The sequence below is a fragment of the Desmodus rotundus genome, chromosome 9 (assembly GCF_022682495.2).
Source record: "Desmodus rotundus isolate HL8 chromosome 9, HLdesRot8A.1, whole genome shotgun sequence".
NCBI classification, from domain to species: Eukaryota; Metazoa; Chordata; class Mammalia; order Chiroptera; family Phyllostomidae; genus Desmodus; species Desmodus rotundus.
The window spans coordinates 22,035,490-22,056,562 of NC_071395.1; the positions used below are offsets into that span (position 1 = coordinate 22,035,490).

The 21,073-nt window shown below is 35.6% G+C and overlaps 1 protein-coding gene across 1 annotated transcript in view; it reads right to left on the reverse strand.

Moving 5' to 3' along the window:
* Positions 1 to 1,346: 1,346 nt before the first annotated feature.
* Positions 1,347 to 21,073, reverse strand: part of KLHL2 (kelch like family member 2) — a 79,844-nt gene continuing 60,117 nt past the window's right edge. The window contains exons 7-15 of the mRNA XM_053911166.2: positions 18,529 to 18,645; positions 17,183 to 17,332; positions 12,176 to 12,293; positions 9,725 to 9,922; positions 9,188 to 9,289; positions 7,787 to 7,915; positions 6,585 to 6,725; positions 3,604 to 3,747; positions 1,347 to 2,476 (exon numbers count right to left, since the gene is read on the reverse strand). Of these exons, the coding sequence (XP_053767141.1) occupies positions 2,448 to 2,476; positions 3,604 to 3,747; positions 6,585 to 6,725; positions 7,787 to 7,915; positions 9,188 to 9,289; positions 9,725 to 9,922; positions 12,176 to 12,293; positions 17,183 to 17,332; positions 18,529 to 18,645 (1,128 nt within the window). The 3' untranslated portion in view covers positions 1,347 to 2,447. The remainder of the gene's footprint in view (positions 2,477 to 3,603; positions 3,748 to 6,584; positions 6,726 to 7,786; positions 7,916 to 9,187; positions 9,290 to 9,724; positions 9,923 to 12,175; positions 12,294 to 17,182; positions 17,333 to 18,528; positions 18,646 to 21,073) is intronic.

Consider the following 21,073-nt stretch of genomic DNA (forward strand, 5'->3'; position numbering starts at 1 on the left):
TTATATTAGTTGACCTACTGAATTATTTAGTATTTTCTGTGTAAGTGCTACTGAAATTTGTATGTGGAAAATGAAGATTTGGGTTTTGGCATACTTGACACAGGATTGTTAATTTTTGAAGCCATTGATTAACAGGTTGTTACACACTTCTTGTGGTCTCAGGTCATTCACACAGGGGAGGATTTCTGCATCCTCGTCTACTATGCCAGGATCTAGCTCAGACTGTTTAGGTGTGGTTTATGGTAAGGGAGCTTTGGAAACTGCTGTATTAAGTCCCTTCCAGGGTTACTAATGTTTTTTGAAGTGCTCATCCCTTCCTACTCCAAACACCTCTGCAATGCACTGAATGTTTCTTTCTCCTCCAAATTCAACAGGCATTTGGGGGAGACATAATCCCCAAGGCCCCATATGAGGATGTGGGGCCTTTTGGAGGTGATTAGGTCATAAGGGAAGAGCCCTCATGAATGGGACTGGTGCTCTGATGAAAGAGACCACGAAGAGATCCCTTAGGCCTGTGAAGACACAGCAAAAAGACAAAGCCTATGAACCAGGAAGCAGGCTCTCGATAGACACTGAATTTGCTGGGGCCTTGATCTTGCAATTCTCAGCTTCCAGGACTGTGAGAAATCAAATTTTTGTTATTTTATATATATATATATGTATATGCATATTTTATATATATATGTATATATATATGCATATACATATGTATATGTATATAAATAAATGTATATGTATATATATATATATGGTTCTATGTTTAAATGTGAACACTATATATTAAATAGGTAGACACTATATCATAAATATAATTCTTTCCTCTCAATTGTTCTGGCAAAAGCTCACGCTACCCTTTTAAATGCCTCTCCTGAGGAACAGCACCATACCCCATCACCTCTGCCCCACCCTGCGTCCAGCACCTCAGCTGTCCACCCCACTCCCCAACTCCCATTTCCTCAACTCCTTTCATTGTGATTCAAAATCACAATTTATTCCTCAGTTGCTTTAGAGTAGTATTTTCTCATTGACTTACTTTTTGGTTCAATGCTATCTGTGTTCACCTTTATCTTGTGTCCTGCCCACATTAGGGACAAAAGAATGTAAAAACTAGATTTCACCAATCCTTGGGAGACTTTCCTTGATGGTTGAGGTAACTTTCCCTTGGAGAACAATTTTCAGGGACTTCAGTCATTGATTTAATAGACTTGCCTTAGAGGTTACTTTGGCAACACATTAAAAACATGGAATTGTGAAGTGAGAAAAATGCAAATTTTACAAAAGAACAGAAAAACTAAACAGGCAACTTTCTTAATATCAAACTAAATAGATAAAAATCAAGGACAATGTAAAACAAATAATATACAAACTTTTATTCAAAGATAATTCCAGAAAGACATGTTTTGGTCATTTTTAAAGTGAGATTAATTGAAGATCTCAGAAAAACTGTATCTGATCAACACACATGGCTCCTCACAGAAAGTTCTCTCTCCTGTTAATAGCAGCTAAGTTTATACACACAGAAAAAATTCTTAAGACCATGCAAATTCAGTTGAATTCCATACATTCATTATATTCATCAAAAACCTGCAGTAATGATCATGCCAAAGTGTTACTTTAAGAAAAAAAAGTAAAAATACACACCAAAACATGACCAAGATTAAACCCAAGGAAATAATAAATAAGCATAATTTACATTTTATTTAAAAAAGTTTGGCATCACACATATTCAAGTGTGTCACACCATGTTCATTCCTCAGAAGTGGCATTTTAAAGTGTTAAGCATTGTTAAATATCAAAAAATACAACTCTGTTTTACAATGTAGTACTGGCATAATTCAAAGTACTGTGCCAATTATAAATAGTGTAATCAAGTTTCAAACATCTTTTCAAACATATTTAAAGGAAAGCATATAGACACACAGTTATATGCACACCATTTATTATACTCATGTAATCAAAGATATTTTATAAAAGCAAACAGTTTTACCCCTCAACTAGTTTGTATACTTATACATAGAATTTAATAACTGTTCAAAGACTCTCAGTTCCTGTGTATATAGACTTTTCCGGAGAAGGAAATAAAGAAAGATAAAATTTAATTTTACAGCCACACATATTACTTTATCCTTCTTCACAAAATAACGCACAGCCGTCCAAGGTTGGTAACTAGTGTGAATGAAAACAACTGTTGTTTAAGGGCTACAGATAAGTACTGCAGTCCAGGGGTCTCATTAGAATTCAGTCAGCTGCTGCTCGTTGCAGAAAAAGCCTACACGGTGCTTCTACCAAAAATAATCTTCAGAATCTGAGGCCTGTAAAGGCAGACGATCTTATCTTCTGCGGAGACTCAAAGTGCAGCTACAAGTGGAGAAGTGCTAGATTCTCAGTCACTTCAGAAATACTTGATCTGCTTCTCACGTATAAATATGCCGAAGTGTCTTTCAGGCTCATAGTGGTTTATCAATAACTGTGACCCCTGAGCACAGAAATGAAGAAGTAAGGCAGAAGTTATAGGTAGTATTCTATATGTCTGAGAAAATAATGAATTTAGTTTATTAGTCAAGCAACAGGGACTGAACAAATGGTAGTGTATCAAAAGTGCTATCATTTTAATCTAAATGACAGTGAAAGCTGTTTAATTAGAGACCAAAACATCAGACTATTTAATCCAGAATGACTCTTTTGCTCTTTGCAGCCAAAATTAAGGAAAAATAATTTTACTCAGGAAATACTAAAATCCACCTAATATTTAAAGGGGCACAAAGAAACTTTTAGGGGTGATAAATAGTATTTTCATTATTTTGACTGTGGTGATTTCATAGATATATACATATGCCAAAATAAAACTGTACATCTAAATATATGCTATTTATTCATTATCAGTTGTATCTCAATGAGACTGTTAAAAATTTTTTTCCCTCATCTTCAGGACGTTATTCTGGGATCCTACTGTACATTGCTCTATTAGGTGCTATTTTGCATGATACATAAATAATAGTGATGGTTAACTAATCACTTCCCCACAACTGGGTCAATAGTAGAATGTTACTAAAACATTCTAATATTTAAGGCAATATAAATATCATTAGAATAATTAACATGGAACATACAGTTTTAAAAATTCATCATTATATTTATTAAAGAGAATTACAATTTCTCTTAAGAAGGGGATGGACCAAAATGATATTTTATAATTTGACTGGTGCTGTGCTTAAGTAAGAAAAATTACTCCCCAGCTTCACTATCGGGGCTCCATACTATCGCATGGAGCCCCGCCAGGGGGATGTCGTAGGGTCATACTCTTTGTACATCTGACAGCAAGTTCCACTCCACCTACAAATAGCAGCCATGTTAAATTTTACTATATGATCCTGCAGTGGAAAGATTTGTGATTTCAAGTACAAGTGACTGTAGAAAGACAAGAATACTACTGCTTTATTTCAGAAAATAAATATATAATATTATTTTAAGAACAAGAAATAAAATATACTTTGAGAAAAGACTTTCTTCTTATAACAGAAAAAGATTCTTAATGTAAAAATCATAATGATATATTTTTTGGCATTCTAATAGAAGACAGTAAGAAAATTAGACAAGTATTACCGGCATAACTTCTCCCTGTGCTCATACAAGATGATACAACTGTCCATTTATCAGTGGTTGGGTTATAATATTCTACCGACGCCAAGTTGCAGGAACCATCATCGCCTCCAACTACATACAACAGACCATTGACAGCACAAACTCCTTTTAAAAAATTAGAGAAACAGTTTTTTTAAAAAATCTGGATGAATATGAATATCCCTACACGTTTTGTAAGGTGATCCAGAGACTCTTACTCTGTTGAAAGAGGCAAGAAAAGAAGATGGTGACCATGGAAGAATTCTTATTCTTTTTATTCATGAGAGTCTAATCCCACTTTAAGCTCCGACTGGTGTCATTTATACAGTAGTTGCTTTATTTTTGCATTACTTTACTTAATTTGCATAATACCCTTACTCTATAGGTTAGAAACTACTTTAATTCCCATTTTATTTATTTTTATTTTTTAAAAATTTTTATTGTTATTCAATGACAGTAATTCTCCTTTTATTTTTTAAAAAATAGAAAAATTAAAGGTCAAGTAAGTTTAGTAACTCTCCTAAAGTCAATTTCTTAGAGAAAACTAAGGAAAAACTGTATTTTAGAAGAAAATTAAAATGATTCTAAATTTTAATTACTACACTGACTAGTTAACTATTTTACCTCCTTCAAAAAGGGAGTACAATATTAATTATTTCATTACTATTAAGAGTAACTTATGGAATTTTTTTTGCAAAAATTCAAACCATCTAGAAAAGTATAAAGAAAAAAAGATCACCTCTAATCCCATACCACTTAGAATAATGACTACTGCAATTGTGATCTCTACTCTTGCTGTTTTCTATGCATGTATACTCAGAACTTCTTCTTTAACCCCAAAGTAGGTCATAATATGCATGCTACTTTATTACTCACCCACCCCCGCCAAACAATATACCTTGGACATCTCCCCAAGTTAATATTAATAAATACGGATCTACATAATTTCAAGTGGCTGCATAGTATTCCATGTATGACACCATAATTATAAATTATCTTTAATATAAACATTATTTTTTTTACTAATGGATATTAAGTTATTTTTAGGGTTTTTTTTTTTTGCTTTTATCAATGTTACAATGAACAAGGATCCCTCTGCATACTTTTTTGCATACTTCTGCAACTATTTTCTTAATATAAATTTTTATTTAAAAAATTGCTGAGTTAAAAGATAAATACCTTTATTTACATATTTTTATAAAGCATATTTAATAACTCTAAGCAAGATTCAGAGCTATTGTGAACTGCTACTAGAGGGCATCAAAAAACCCAGAAGGATGCCGCCGCACACTGGTCTCTGCAGCGCCACAGGCAGTCTGGCTGGCATAATCCATGGATCCTTGCAGATTTTTAACATAAGGATGAGCCAAGTCTATATACAGCATTTAGAAGCGCACTAGCATTAGTACCTCCTGTGCAAACAGAGTGGATCTTCCCTACTCAAACTCAATTGTGTTACTATTCCAGTCTCCCAACAAGAAGCAAATTCATACCATTTTTAAAAAATATATGTTTTTTAAAGATTTTACTTATTCACTTATTTCTGGAGAGGGGAAGGGAAGGAGAAAGAAAGGGAGAGAAACATCAGTGTGTGGTTGCCTCTCACACACCCCCAAATGGGGACCTGGCCTTCAACCCAGGGATACACCCTGACTGGGAATTGAACCAGCAACCCTTTGGCTTACAGGTCAGCACTCAATCCACTGAGCCACACCAGCCAGAGCCACACCATTTTAAAGTAGTTCAAATACTTGAACAGCAAGAACAGGGCAATGATTGCTCTACATGTACCATCTGGCCATCAGAAATGAGCTTATTTTGATTTGAAAAGAAAACATGAGTAGAGAAAAAAAATAAGATTATTCCAAATAATCTTCAGGAAAAAAATAATGAAAGTTCAAATTACAAATAAATCTCCTAATCCAGGGAAGGTACATGAACATATTATTGTGACTTTTCTAACTTAGTATGTACTGGGGTCAAGCATGCATTCCACCTAGAGTCCAGATTTGTGGGTCTTACCATGTTTTTCCAGAATATCAACGGCTGACAGTTTTAGGACCTTATCAAATACAAATGACTGAATGAGGTGCAAGTTGACAGAGTTAATTGTAAATTCTGTTCCATTGTTGATAGTCTTTGCAGTCCCACGTGTTTAATTTCCCACAGTAATCACATTTAAATTAAAGAGAAATTAATAAGACTATTTTGGGGGGTGGGCATCCTGTAACATCACCCAATGGTGCAGTGAGTTTGAGCATCATCAGGAACTTGTTGTGGATTATGGAAAATGGTATGAAGATAACGGCATTTTAAAGAAGAAAAGCATTTCCTGAAAGACTGTCTAGCCATCTGGCATCTATTTTCCATTACCATGTCCCTTCCATGGATCTTCTATTCAAGTATTTAATTTCCCACTCTTAAAGACTTCAGTTTTCTTAAAAATGATTTGTTGTTGTTTTAGCTCTTCCATTTCCTAGGAATCCTGAATTATATTAGATCAGGCTTAGCTTCTTTGGGCTTCCCCTCCAGATTTAGATAAACACTAACCTTTTAATCTGGCATAAATATTTACTCAACTAGATTAAATTCCCTAAGAACTGGTGTATCTAGTACATGATATGTGGTAGGCACTCAAAAATATTTGTGCTATGAATGAAAGAATTCAAGTATCAAATAAAGAGCACTCTTCTTCTAATTTAAGTCTCTACATTCATCACCAAAAATAGCCACTAGGAGAAATTCTAAATTAACGGAGGCATCCCAACCCTCCACGTTCCAGATACCATACTAAGCATTCACTCTATGTTGAAAAGGATTATTACGTAAGATTCTGCCTTTAAAGTCCTAGTCTATTACAGAACCCAGATCAGTAGAAGAACAATGGAAATATATGGTGATACTAGTAAATACTAGTAAAACTAAAATACAAATCATATAAACTTTGTAAACTAGACAGATACCTGCATTTCTTCTGCACATGTTCATATCTGCAACCTGTCTCCATGTGTTAGTGGTGGGATCATACACTTCAACACTTTTTCGTACTAGGGGACCATCATGACCCCCTACAGCATACAGTAAGTTGTTTAACACACCAACACCTACAAAACAAAGAGCCAAACTATAGTGGAGTAAAAGGGACAAGAGACTTATAACATATTTGGGTTTATTCAAATGACTTGTAACTAGAACTTTTGAAATTATTATTCATAGAAAAAGTGGTAATTAAAAAAAGAAAGTGGACACTAAAGTATACAGCCTGAGAAAGGGAAATGAATAGTAAGGACAAATAAGAATCTCAATAAAAACTATTATTATTTAAAAAAAGAGGCATGTCAAATAGTATGAAAATAATAGGTAGGTGAAACACAGAGAGGGAAGGCCATTAACATAAGCCTTGTGAAAACAATTTGTCTGATAAAAGCAAACCAGTGTTGTGGTGGAGAGACTGCCCCCTGATGTGACTGAGGTTGGACCCTCTAGCCAGAACGGAGATTACTTCTTATAAATTCTGTCAGGGACTGCCAACCCCTCCCCTACAACCCAAACGTGCTGGTTCCTAGAGCAGGTCTTTGCCCCACCCCAGGCAGCATGTAAGGCATTTCCTCCTGAACTGGGATAGGTCACAACCCAGTATCCCTACCCACCCTACCCTGTCCTATATTCCCCTTAGCGCCTGCCACACGGCAGGGAGGACGCCCATGTCCTCTTGCTGCAGCCCAAGATGTACCTCATATGTAAGTTCCCTTAATAAACTCATAATGTAATGTTAGAATTGTGAGCCTCTTTCTCTGGTCTCTCAGCCCTGGGAAATTTTATGTAACAAGTATTAAAGCAAAAAATTTGTAAGAAATGGATATGAAGAGGCTTGATTATTAAACAAGTTTCTCAATAAGCACTAAAACAAAAAACTAAAAGGAATGCCAAATAATATAATTAAGTGAAAGAGAAGATGCCTTTTATGTAGCCCTCAGAAATTTTACAAAGTGAAATTTAAGAGCAACTGCCTACCACTACTTGTATAATTCAAGACATTTAAAAAATGTCATTAGAATCAGTATATATTTTCTGAAAACATAAAAGATTTCAAGGAATCATTTCCTTTTGTTTAACTCTTTTCCATCATTTTTGGCTTCAATTGCTAAGTGTGGTTCCTATTTACCTGCTCCACTCCGCCTGGTGCTCATTTCTGCTATATAGGTCCACTCGTTTGTTGCAGCGTTATAGCATTCTACTGTGCTGAGACACTGACGGGAGGCTCCATCATAACCCCCTACAGCATACAGCAGACCTAAACACGGAATCACAAAGAAAGCCACGCTCACAAAAAAGCTATTCTTTCAAGTCAGAAGATAATATATTTTCCTCCATTGTGACAGTTTCCCTTTAAAGTATTACTGATTTTTATGGACTATTAAAATCTTGCCTGATGGTGATATATATACATATGATCTCTCTGTACATATACATATGTAGAGAGTTACCAAATCACATTATGAAGCTTTGCAGAGTATAGATGATGATATTAATTTAACATTTTCATCAATAATCTGACTGACAGAATAGAAAATACACTGACTATGTCTTTGGATAACACTACTTGGTAAGTGAACAACACCCTGGAAAAAATAATTAGATATCAAAGATATCTTGGTAAATTAAGAAGAAAAAGTTAAACCAAAAGAAATGAGGCACCAGTAAATGCTACAGCACAAATGAACCCTGAAACATTATGCTCAGTCAAAAAAGGCAGTCACAAAGGACCACTTACTGTGTGACTTCAATAGTATGAAATGTCCAGAAGTGGGGAATTTGTGCAGAGACAGAGGTAGAGTGGTGGCTGCTGACAGCTGCGGAGGATGGGGGTGACAGCTAAGGGGAGTAGGGCTGCTTTTGGGGGTAATAAAAATGTTCTAAAATGAACTGTCATGGAAGCACACTGAACCGTACACTGTAAGTGGATGAACTGTACGGCATGTAATTTCTCTCTCAAGAAAGCTGCTTTAAAAATAGTGCAGAAAATTAAACCTGCAGTGGGGAGAGCATGGCAACTCACAAATTTACCCAAGCAAAAAATAAAATAAAATAAATCATACCAAAAAATACTTACAGCCTTTCTTAAATTTTGGTGGGGGAACAAAGTCGAATATAGATAAGTAATTGTGACAACCCAGCCCTTAGATGTTAAATGGCTCTTTGTATATATGCCATCTGATGTGTCCCCCAAACAACTGCATTAATATCAGTTAACAGTTTTATATGAGTTACATATGCAGAGACACAGAGAGAGAGAAAGGAGGAAAGAAGACAGAGGGAGACGGGGGAGAGAGGGAGTAAGGGAGTGGGAGAAAAAGTGCCTTATACAGGTTAGTTAATATGGAAAAGCTAATTTTTTTTAAAAGATAATTAAAATTTTACAATACCTACCCAGTTCCCCTTTGAAATGATCACTTGCTTGCCCATTTAGAGGACTGATTTTTAGATTATTGGAAGAACCACTCCTGACAATCGAGAAGCCACACGAACGTGGAAATGTTCACCTGTAGGAAGCACTGGCACCTACCTCCAACAACGCCGACACCAACACTGCTCCTCCTCGTGTTCATGGGAGCCACATGAAACCACTCATTAGACTTGATGTTATATGCTTCCACAGATGATAAACCTATAATAAAGCGTAATGCTCTTCATTTCCTCCTCCAGAAAAAAATGTAAGGTGATTGTTCCCATATATCAATATATTATTAGGGAACAATACTTCAGGTATGTTAAACTAGGCTAAAATTAAAAGAAAAAAATGATGGAATGTAAATATATAAATTAAGTGATAAATAGGAATAATTTCTTTTCCAGAGGGCTCTTATCCAAGCTACTGGCATTTATGAGCTTTTTAAACTTAGTAAGATCACTGATACTGATGCATGAGAAGGAAAATTTATATACTTACCACTCTTATATCACTTAAAGAAATTCTTGATGGAATTTTTAAACTTAATTATATCTTAAAACAGTGTCTCCTAATTGTACCACGACTTGTTCTATAAATGTGATCACTATGTTAATTCTAACAGCAATGTGAAAAAAATGAAACGGAAATCACCTGTACTCCCATCAAAGCCTCCCACAGCATATAACAATCCATTTAATACGGCAGCTCCCAAAGTGCTTCTCCGGTCTCGCATGTTAGCCACGCTGGTCCACTGATCTTTCACGGGGTCGTAGGAATCTACAGTGCGGACTCGTAAGGAACCATTAAAGCCACCTACAGCAAACACTAGCCCAGCCATGTAGACCATCCCTGCCAAAGAAATAAAGCAGTTAATGACAAATATGTGACCAAACTACCACCACTACCTGCAGACTGCTTTCCAGTATTCTATAGCTGTGGTCAGAATATAAGTTATTCTTAAGAGAATCCTGACTGACTAGGTTCTAAGAAATGCTATTCATTAGCATGACTATATAAGGACTAAACTGTCCTCCTTTCTAAGATTATTAAAAAATGCAATGGCATGGGGGAAGATCCTATTTTGATTCTAGGCATTTTCAAACACTTATTTATAGACTTCAGTAATGAGCCAGCTCCTGTAACCTGGGCACATCTCCCATGGCTTTCAATTTTGAATCTTCTACTCTTTATGTTTATACTTAATTTGCATAATGTGCTCCTAGTTTGTCAGGTTAGTGGGCTAAATCAGGAGTCAGTAAATTATATCTTGCAGGCTATTTTTATAGGACCTATGAGCTAAGAATGTTTTTTACATATTTAAGTGGTTAAAAAAACAATTAAAAAATGTTCATGACACATAAAAAATTATATGAAATTCAACCTTCAGCATCTAAAAAATAAAGTTTTATTGGAACGCAGCCCAACCCATTCATTTATATGGTGTCTACACTGTTTTCACACTACAGTGGCATTTTAGTAATTGTAACAGAGACCATATAACCCACAAAGCCTAAACTACTTACTCTTAAGAAAAAGTGTGCTAACCCCCAGGCCAATGAGGTGTTAGGTGATTCCTGGACAGAGAAATCATATTGCTAGACTAAGGTTTTCAGCCACCTTCCCACTTTCTGAGCTTTTTCAGGCTGTGTCCTTATCTGAGAAGCTCCTGTCACCACCCACTCTGCTTTCTTCAAGTTTCAAGCCCCAAAGTTCCACATAGAAGTCTATGGTTTACTTAATGGTAACGTACCAATACTGATTTCTTAGTTTTTGATAACTGTTTCACAGTTATTAAGATAGGAAAAGAGTGTACCAGAACTCATTTTACTACCTTTAGAACTCTTCTGTAAGTATGAAATTATTTCAACATAAGAAGTTTTTTTAAAAAACTTGTATGTACACACATATACACACACAGGTAATTTTGGAGTGAGGCTTCTCTAAGCAAGAAACAAATCCTTAAGTCTAAAGACAAAACTCTGATGTACAGGACTTCATAAACTGGTAAAAAAAATTTTACATGGCAAAAATAACTTTAGTAAAATCAAAAGAAAAAGGTTAATACAAGTAAATATTTACAGCATATATGATAAACAAAAAGGTTACTTTCCTTAACATATATCTGTCAAATGAATAAAACATTTAAAAAATGGCAAAAATCATCAGCTGACAACTCAGAAAGATATTACCTTTCCTCATAATATAAGAAGTACAAAGTAAAATGAGATCATATTTTTCACCTACCAGATTGGTAAAGCTCAAAATATTTAATTACAAGGTGTTGTTCGGAGTGTAGGGAGAATGGCATCTTCATATTTTAAGGTTAGTGTAATACTGGGGAATCCTTTTAGGATACCTTTTAGTAATTCCAGTTCTAGAGTTTTATTCTGCTATATTAGCCTACGTACGCAATGATGTATGGTAAGAAATTCAATGTAGCATTGTTTATAGCATAATGTCAAAAACAATTTTAACGATCAATTAAAAATCAATAAAAATTATACTATATCCAGACCTCCCTGCAAAAAATATTAGACAGCTCTTAAAAGAATGAGGTAACTCTACTGGATACGTAACAGTCTCCAAGATACACTGTTCCAGTACACTACCATGATAGAAATGTTCCCTTCCACTTAGAACTCATTTTGCTGTGGGAGCTATGAATAATGGATCCAAGCTTGAGTCCCAGGAAGAATCCTTAGAGTTTGCAACTGCCTTTTCTGACTGCAGTTCTGCTACATAATGTCTATTTTAATAACTGTTTATAAAGTGGATACCTAGAAAAAGGCAACTATGGCTTATAACTAAGTTGGGAATCTCCTAGAGCTAAAGGTCCCAACCTAAAGAATTCTGTCTCAACCTGTCAGCAACGGTAATTAAGAAAATATCCAGCAAATTCCCAGCTACTGCACCTTACACTAGAGAATCAGAAAGATTTGTTGAAGATGAAAACAGAGTGCCCACCCCCATTGATGAGCGGTATGAGGCTCCTGAATCACTGTTTGACCACCAGTGATCAAAGCTTGCTAATGAAGATTCTTTTGATTCATACAAGGCCTGAGAGCAAAGCTCCCAATGACCCAGCAGTAGGGAATGGCTTACCTGCCCTGCATCTCCTGGAAGGCAACTCTGCTACCTGGTGCCACCGTTCTTCTTTAAAGTCGTAGCATTCCACACTTCTGATGGCCTTCGGTGCTTGGCCCCCAACTACCACCATCAGCTGGAAAGGCAGAAATGTAAGCACTTGAACGAACAACCACTGCACATTCAGGGATTTAAAATGTCTAACAAAGACACTGATGTGGAGAGTGTTAGGATAAAGATGGGAGGGCGAGCTGGGAGAAAACCACCACCTAACCAACATGTAATAAACATCAACAACGGGGGCACAGGTTAGAATACAATTCTATTCTGTAGCATATTTAGTCAAAAATAAGGATTTCAGAAACTAAAATAAGTTTCTGATCCTTCAAGCAAAAGCAGTATTTAAGCCAAAAAACAGCAGGCAGTCAGCACTGGCAAGGCCGCAGAACGTCACAGGGCTTGCTACTAATCAGATCCTGGATTTGTAACAATCAGGGATTAGATCTCCACAATCTAGGAGAGCACACAGAAGTGAAATTTATGTTAGTGGGTAGGTGAGGTGAAAAAGACAGGTATTAAAAGAGAGCTGAAAGATGGGGGGTGGGACTATTGAAAAAGGAGGAGAAATTGAACTGGAGTTCACAAGAGAGCATAGATTGCTGGATGTCAAGTAAAAAGACCTCCATTGATGCCCCACAAATAAATGAATGGGACAGATAACAGAGATACTAGAACTCATGATGAATGAATAAATGAATGCACAGTTGTCTAGTGCTAAGAATCAATGAGGTCTATACATTTCTTCCATTTTATTCAGTCCAACAGCTATTCACTAAGTGCGTATCATCTGTATTTGTCCAGAACTGTGGTAGGTATCATGCATAAGAAATTTAAGACATGGTCTCTACCCCTCAAGAGCTTATGGATCTCACTAAGGAAACAAGACCCATAAAGTAATCTAAGAACAATGTACAATTATATACGACCAAAAAGCTACATGATTACTATAGACATTAATTGCTACTGATCAGTGAAAGCTTCCGGGAGGGGGTGGAACCTTGTAAGATAGATGGAATTTAGTAGTTAATGTGTTTGTCTCTTACTGAGTACAAACAGGCACACTTTGGCAACACTAAACACATAGCCTTCGAATCAGAAGAACATTAAAGTTAATGATGTCATATATGGAATACTGTAAAGAATGACAAAGGACCTTGGGAGAAGGATGAGGTGATGATAGAAAAAAAACAGATGTTCAAAAGAAACAAAAAAAAAATCAAAACAAACAGAAGATGGAATGACTCACACATTTCAAAAAGGGGAGGTTTGCACCCTTGATTGAGCAGTGACCTACTTGAATTTAGAACCACAGGAAGACACATACATAGAAAACGTCAATCCCGAATCACAGTAAATCCCAAGTTTCCAAAACAGAGCCTATTTTAGTAATTTATTAACTGGAGAGTAGAAGGAATTTTACAGGTCTTAAAAAGAAGACTGAACACAGACCAATTATATAATTTTTTTTCAGATTTGCCACTCTTCTAGTGTTGAATGAAAATACATAAAAGAACAACAAAAAAAATCTGCAATACCCTCCCATCTATCACCAAAGGGGAAAAAAATCACAGTAAAGTGAAATATACAGTAAGATGAACCCTGTATGCAGAGATTTATATAAACTCTATCTGTGTTTAAACTTCTAAACTCTGCCTAACAGAAATGGTTAATATCTGTGATAAAGATCACCTGAAAAAAATTTTTTTCAAAATAATCCTTGAGAAACAATATTGGTTTAGATTTCATGATTCTCAAGCTTTGAATTTCACGATTTCCATGTGGAGTTCACTTCCCCAACATCAAAATGAGGGCGGAAGAGAAAACGTGCTACTGAGGACAGAGAATGGTGGTCATATCTGTCCTTTACGCACTCAAGAGAAGAAAAATGAGGTGAGGGCTTGGGAGTCCAGGAATCAGAGATAAGAGGGCCGAAAAAGAATGTTTAAAGGGAAGACAAGAAAGCTGGACTCTTTGCATGAGATCAAAAAACTGCTAAAGCCCACTGGGCCGCTACATCAGAAGAGGAGCTCATGACTCGGACACCCCAGTTATCTTTTACAGACATCTGGATCTCATTTGAAAAACACCAAACTAATTATACTAATGTAAAGAAACAGGAAACCAGGAAGACCTTTTGTATGGAAAAGTTAAATGTGACATATTTAAGAAAGGCAAGGGGTAGGGAGTTAAATTCAAGTGACTATCCTGAAACGTAGGTCAATTAAACTTTATTCTTTTGTTTTCTTCACACAGTAAATATTAGTTTAAAAACTGCCCCCTTAAAAAAAATCAAGTTCCATAATTTTCCAGTTGCAAATCTCAATAAATATCCTGAGTAAAACATAAAAACACATACAAAGAAATAATATAATAGCACTTATAAAAGTACAGATTCCAAAGAGGAAAAGCTAACAATACAGTAGCAAAACACATACAGTTTCCAAATCCAAGATATCTTACACAACCCCAATACTGTTTATTGAGGATGCAAAACTAATGTCTGAGGTATAAAAAGAATCATTTGTGCAATTTAGTATGAGTCCACAGAACCAGAGCCTGTTATAGAAAGTACCAGGCCACTGCTGTGGCAGAAATGGTATCAACACGATGCAACACTTTCCTCAGCATTAATGTCACATTTTGTCTGGTTTGACTTATTACTATGAAAAGATGCATCATTATGATGAAATATGTAAGCTTAAGAAATCAGTCTTTGTTTCATTCCTACCTACGTACTTATAATTCATCTTGAATATAACCACTATGAAATGACCGACAGTGCTGTTTAAAGAGCATCTAACAAAAGCACCTTTTCAAAAATACATGTAGATGAATAAATTGTGAGAAGTATCGTGCAAATGCAAAGTCAAAGCAACAGCGCATCCCACTGCTCTCTGCCATTTCGGCTGCTCCTCATTGCCTAGCCACCCTGACAGAGCAGAATAAAAGAGAATCTCCATGGATGAGCATAACCGCCACAAAATACAAACTGAAGAATTGAGAAATCCAAAAGCATAGTACAGTTGGAAGCACTACTCCAACGCTACAACCAGAGAAGCCCAGAAACAAGGTCAACTTAACAGATGATCACAACTCGACAAAGGAGAAAATAAAATAGTTGGAGAATTAGTTTTCATCCCAAAAGTCTCTGCAGCATAGCTAATGATAGATAAGCCAAAGAATTCAGAAGAGGAAATGTACAAGTTAAAAAGAGATCTTTTATAAAGAATTGTTTAAAAAGTACTGAAGACAAAACAAACTACTTAGAAGGAAGTTGAAAAGACAAGTGTAAAGTAAAAGAAGTGGCCATTTAAATAAGTTAAGACTATAAACAATTTTTATAAATCTATTTTTATGAGAGCAAAAACTGACACCAAATAATATGGACAAATATGAAATAATGAAGACTTATAAAGATGGCTACTTATAAAAGCAGGTAAAGGGTACTTGGAAATGTAAACACTTATAAAATCAGCAGACCCCAGATGGCATGCATACTAAGGTGTTAAGAGAACTAGCTCATGTACTTACTGAGCCACTTACAATTATTTTTGAAAAATCGTGGAGAACTGAGGAGAGATCAGAAAATATAAAAAAGGCAAATACCAATTTTTTGAAACAGGGTAGGAAGTGAATGCCCTGTAAATACCTTTAAAGTGATAATAATCGTAAGAATTTAGAATATTTGGAGAAAAGCATTCAAACTTCTAGGATCCAACAAAAAATCATGCCAAATTAGAATCTATTTAACCTCATCAGACATTATATGCCAAATCACTTATTTTTGGCTTAGGTAATAAACACAAGCATATGGATTAAAATTTTCTATAAATGCGCTATGTCAATGAGTGTATATTTTTAATGTTGTGTCACCAGGGGGAGTGTTGAGGTCATTCTAAATTAAAATATTTATTAATGATCTAGAAAAAGGAGTAAATAGCACACTGGCAAATATGCTGTTAGTTCTAAATTGAGAATTGTTAACACTAGGGAAAACAATACCATACCAATATAGATTTGAAGCAATTAAAGATGTAGATTCTAAAAATAAAACTTGAAAAAACACTAAATAAAAGCACTAAAGTGAAAGAATTTAAAAGACATAATTTAGTGGAAAGGATAGATTAATAACCAAAGATCAGATAAGAAAACAATGAATAGCAGAATAATTCTTGTTTCTTAATCTATCACTGCCCCATACATAAGAGCTAAAAATAAACACATAAATAAAGGCCTTGTATCATGAATCATTCTGATTAGACCAACACTTGACTGTTGGTCTTCTAGTACCATAAATGCAAAGAGAGAGGAATTGCAGACAGAGAGACAGAAATGAGGAGTTTCTCCATAAGGAAAATTAAAACAGTGAAACACAAATGGCTTCAACTAAAAACATAAAGGTAGAACATGGAAACGTTCACACAGGAAAATGTTAACACTGGGGATCTGGAAAGTCATATGGGAAAACCTACACTAAATTGGCTATATAGGATGTGTGGATAAATCACCAAATAGCATATAACAGGGAATAAAACAAAAAATAAACTAAACGAGCTATTTTATCATTCTTAACTCTAACATGTAATTCTGTGAAATTACTTGGTTTTCAGTTATTATCCAACCCACGTGGCTTAGAGAGAAATCTTTCTACCTAGCCTGGTTTTTCCTTCTACTATAACTAAAATTAATAAAACTCAGAAGGGACAAAAACCAGCCTCCTTCTATTCCAGAAGAGTGACATCATGCAGCTTATAAAAATTAAATGAACCAAACAATTCCCACCCTCCAGAGACAAAAATAATAGAGAAGTTGAATTATATACACAGAAAGGAATTCCAAGGTACATTGTCTATTGCAGGGAATTAAAAACACTAAAGCATGTAAATTCAGATGAGTAAAAATATCAGCAGCCTCACTAAGGGCCTTTCAGACGAGGTAATAACAAGCATGAACTATAGATCCTACTTTGGGAAGATTCATGGGTGTCCTCAGTCGGGTCCGGACACTCTTCATTAATATGCGCTGCTCTGTGGGCAGCAAATGATACTTCATGGCTTCAATGAGGTAATCTTTGCAAGCACTGCTATTCTTGACCAATGCTTCCTCTTCCACCCTCTGTGAAAAGAAATTACACAACCCCGTGAGGGGACAGTTACCTCATGATAATACTGACAAAAAAAAAAAAAAAGTAAAGAGAAGGAAAAAAAAAAGCAGCACCTATCCTCTATAATTCAGCGTAAAAGTTATAATTAGAATACCACTAAGAGAACAATAAATGAAGCCAAAAAATGCTAAAGTATCTGGTCTGCAGAAAAAAACATGTATAAGTAATAAAGAACTGGAATGAAAATTATATACTTCAATATCAGCTACAGAATAATCTTTGGAGAGTATTATATCCACCTATTTCTTACCTTTAAATATCAAGCCAAACAGTAAGAAAAACAAGAAAAAAGAATTAGATGAGTTCTTCAGGTGGGGGAGGGTAATACTAATAAATTAACAACAATCTTTTTCAAACTCAAGATGGCAAATAAAATATCCAGAAAAAGGACTCAAAATACTTTATAACAACGTGCTTACACCACAAAAAAAGTCTTCTTCTTGCTATCCCTGACCTTAACAGCAGAGTAGGAATTTTTTCTGTTTATTTTCTTAACAGCAGAGTGCCAATGATTATACAGATCATAAAAAAATAGTGAGACTTTGAGAAATCCTAAAATGCTCAGATGTATCTCTTAATAAAGAAATGTTTCTTCAAATGGTTTTAATTATAAAAATGTTGAAATGTTCCTAGTAGGATGCTAATAATAAAAGTAAATTTAAAATTTGTTTAGAGACTACTAAAGATCCATTTATACCTATTTATTTTAAACAACCCGGTTTTCCTCAGCTCAGAAATAAGATAGCAATGAAAATGCGTGCCACTGGGAAATTACGAAGTAGAATCGAACAGGAGTTGAATAGGATGTCGAAATTCCACATCTGCAAGCCAATCAAAAGAGGCTATCAAAGGGAAAACAAATGATGCAAAGTAGTGGGGCAGAGCCACAGGTGCATTTATTTACATGTGCTTAAATGACCACAGATATCACCTTGATAAGAGCTAGTACTTGCTTATTTAACTAATCAGAAATAGGGGGAACCAAATTTCCAAGAATGGGGATGGCCTAAGAGAGAGCAGGTGCCAAGGTCCTGCACTCCATGGCTCTGTATCCTGTAACTCTTACCATTATGTAACAAAGATCTACATGTGGTCAGCCCAGTGACACAATGCTACATGTATTCACATGCTCTGTATATGCTTTTACCTGAACTAAATATTCCCGAGGGAGCAAAGGTAACCGTACATGTTCCATCAGCCGAGCCATAAATTCTTGCCTTACATCCTTGTCATGGTTTACCCAAGCTATTACTGCTTCAAACACCTTGCAGAAAACATGGGAAAAGGAAAGTAAGTAATGAGTTATGTACCAAAGTAATTGAATAAAATATAATAAGACTATATTTCATAACATAACTTTTGCTAAGATATCAAAGTTTAATCCATGGCTTATTTTTTTCCAAAATTCTGACTTGTGATATACTTAAAAAGCCATTCAATTTCTTTCCTTTTTTCATTTGGTATTTAGTAAATACTTTATTTTTTCTAGATTTCTTGAGATATAATTGACATAACATTGTGTAAGTTTAAAGTATACAACCTTAAGATACTGATATATTTATATATTGCAAAATGATTACCACTATACACCTACATCATGTCACATAGTTACCATTTCTTTTATGTGGTGAGAACATTTAAGATCTACTCTCAGCAACTTTCAAGTATATAATACAATATTTTTACCTATAGTCACCATGCTGTACATTGGACCCCCAAAATGTATTCATCTCTTATACCTGGAAGTTGGCACACTTTGACCAACATCTCCCCACTTACCCTACCACCCCAATCCCCTGTAACCTTCACTCTACTGTATCTACGAGTTATTTAGATTCTACAGACAAGTGACATCATACAGTATTTGTCTTTGTCTGACTTACTTTCACTTAGCATAATGCGCTAAAGGTCCACGCCACCACAAAAGGTGGTATTTCCTTTTATCTCACAGTTAAACAATATCCCATTGTTTATATGCACCACACCTTCTTTATCCAGTTATCTCTTGATGGACTCTAAATTGTTTCCATTGTCTTGGCTATTGCGGATTATGCTGCAGGGAACATGGATGGGAGTGCAAATACCTCTTCGAGATCGTTTTCATTTCCTTGGGACATATACCCAGAAATAGAATTGCTGGATCATATCGTAGTTCTCTTTTATTTTAATAAGTACTTTAATAGTACTTTTATATATTTAGTGAATACTGTTCATTTGGTACTTATTAAGCATTTTGCCAAGTACATTATCAAATCTTGAAACTGAGTGGTAGCTGTGATATAATCTGATGATAGATGATCTAATTCACTACTGATAACCTTTCCAAATTGAATTTGGTTCTATTTGTCTAGATTTAAATCACAAGTCCCTTTGGAAAAAAGCACCCAAAATAATAAAATCAAAGTGATATGGTGGAATGAAAACCACATATCCTTATAACCAACACATCTTTGGCTTTTTCTCTAGGTTTACAAACAAATGTTGGACCATACACTTCTAAATTGAGGGTTTGCAGAATAGATACAAACTCTCTTTTGTGCTTTAGCTGGCGTGGCTCAGTTGGTTGAAGCATGCCCTGTAAGCCGAAAGATCGCAGGTTTGATTCCTGGTCAGGGCATATGCCTAGGCTGAGGGTTCAGTCCCTGACTGGGGTGTGTACAAGAGGCAACCGATCCACGTTCTCTTTCACGCCAGTATTTCTCTCCTTCTCTCTCTCCCTTTCATCCCCTGTCTCTAAAATCGGTAAGTATGTCCTTGAGTAAGGATAAAAAATAAATAAAAACTCTTTTGTCACAATAGTAGAATATGTTAAAATGTAGTATTTTGAATTAAAAATAATTAAGGGCATACAACTTATAATATATACCTATGAAAAAGCTAATAAACTAACATGAAGACAGGATTTGACTACATAATTTCCTTCCAGACTGATGAATATATAACCCAATAATCTTTAAAAGGTTGTAGAAAATGTTTGATATGTAAACAGATTACTGGAAGCCAAGAATAGGTTATTTTGATGCAGGAATAGAACCAGAAACTAAAAATAATCTACATTATAATTAACATGCCTCTTTAATTCATTGTCAACAAATATTTACCATGTGCCTCTACATGCCAGGTGCTATAGATGAAGAGGAGCCTATCAATTCTATCTACTATTTCTCAGCTCTTCTTTTCTCCACCCATTTCTACCATTCTCCATCAGATCCTGTTGCTCACGGGTATGACTTCAACATCCTCCTACCTTATCCCCACTCCACTTTTAGTCCATTTTGCACATCACCACCGTGACAGCTAGCTTCCAAAGACGGTCCCCTAACAAAGGACATCTCCTGGTATCCACACCTTATGAGGTAACCTTCCACAGGGAATCTAAGCTTCCCTTGTGTAACCAATAGAATGTGGTGGGAGTGGCATCGTGTGGCTTCTGACACTGAGTCATAGCCTTTTGGCGTTCACGCTGGTCTCCTGATATGATCGTTTGAGGGAAACCAGAGATCATGTAAGAAGTCTGATTACTTGAGATCGCCAAGCTATGAGAAACCCAAGTTAGCCACAGAGAGAAAGAAGAGAGGAGAAGGAAAAGAAAAGAGAGGGACAAGGAGAGAGAGGTACCAACCAACCCCTAGCCCCGGAGCCAGACAAGTAAATGACAGGGCCATTCATGGATATGCCTGACACAAGATGCA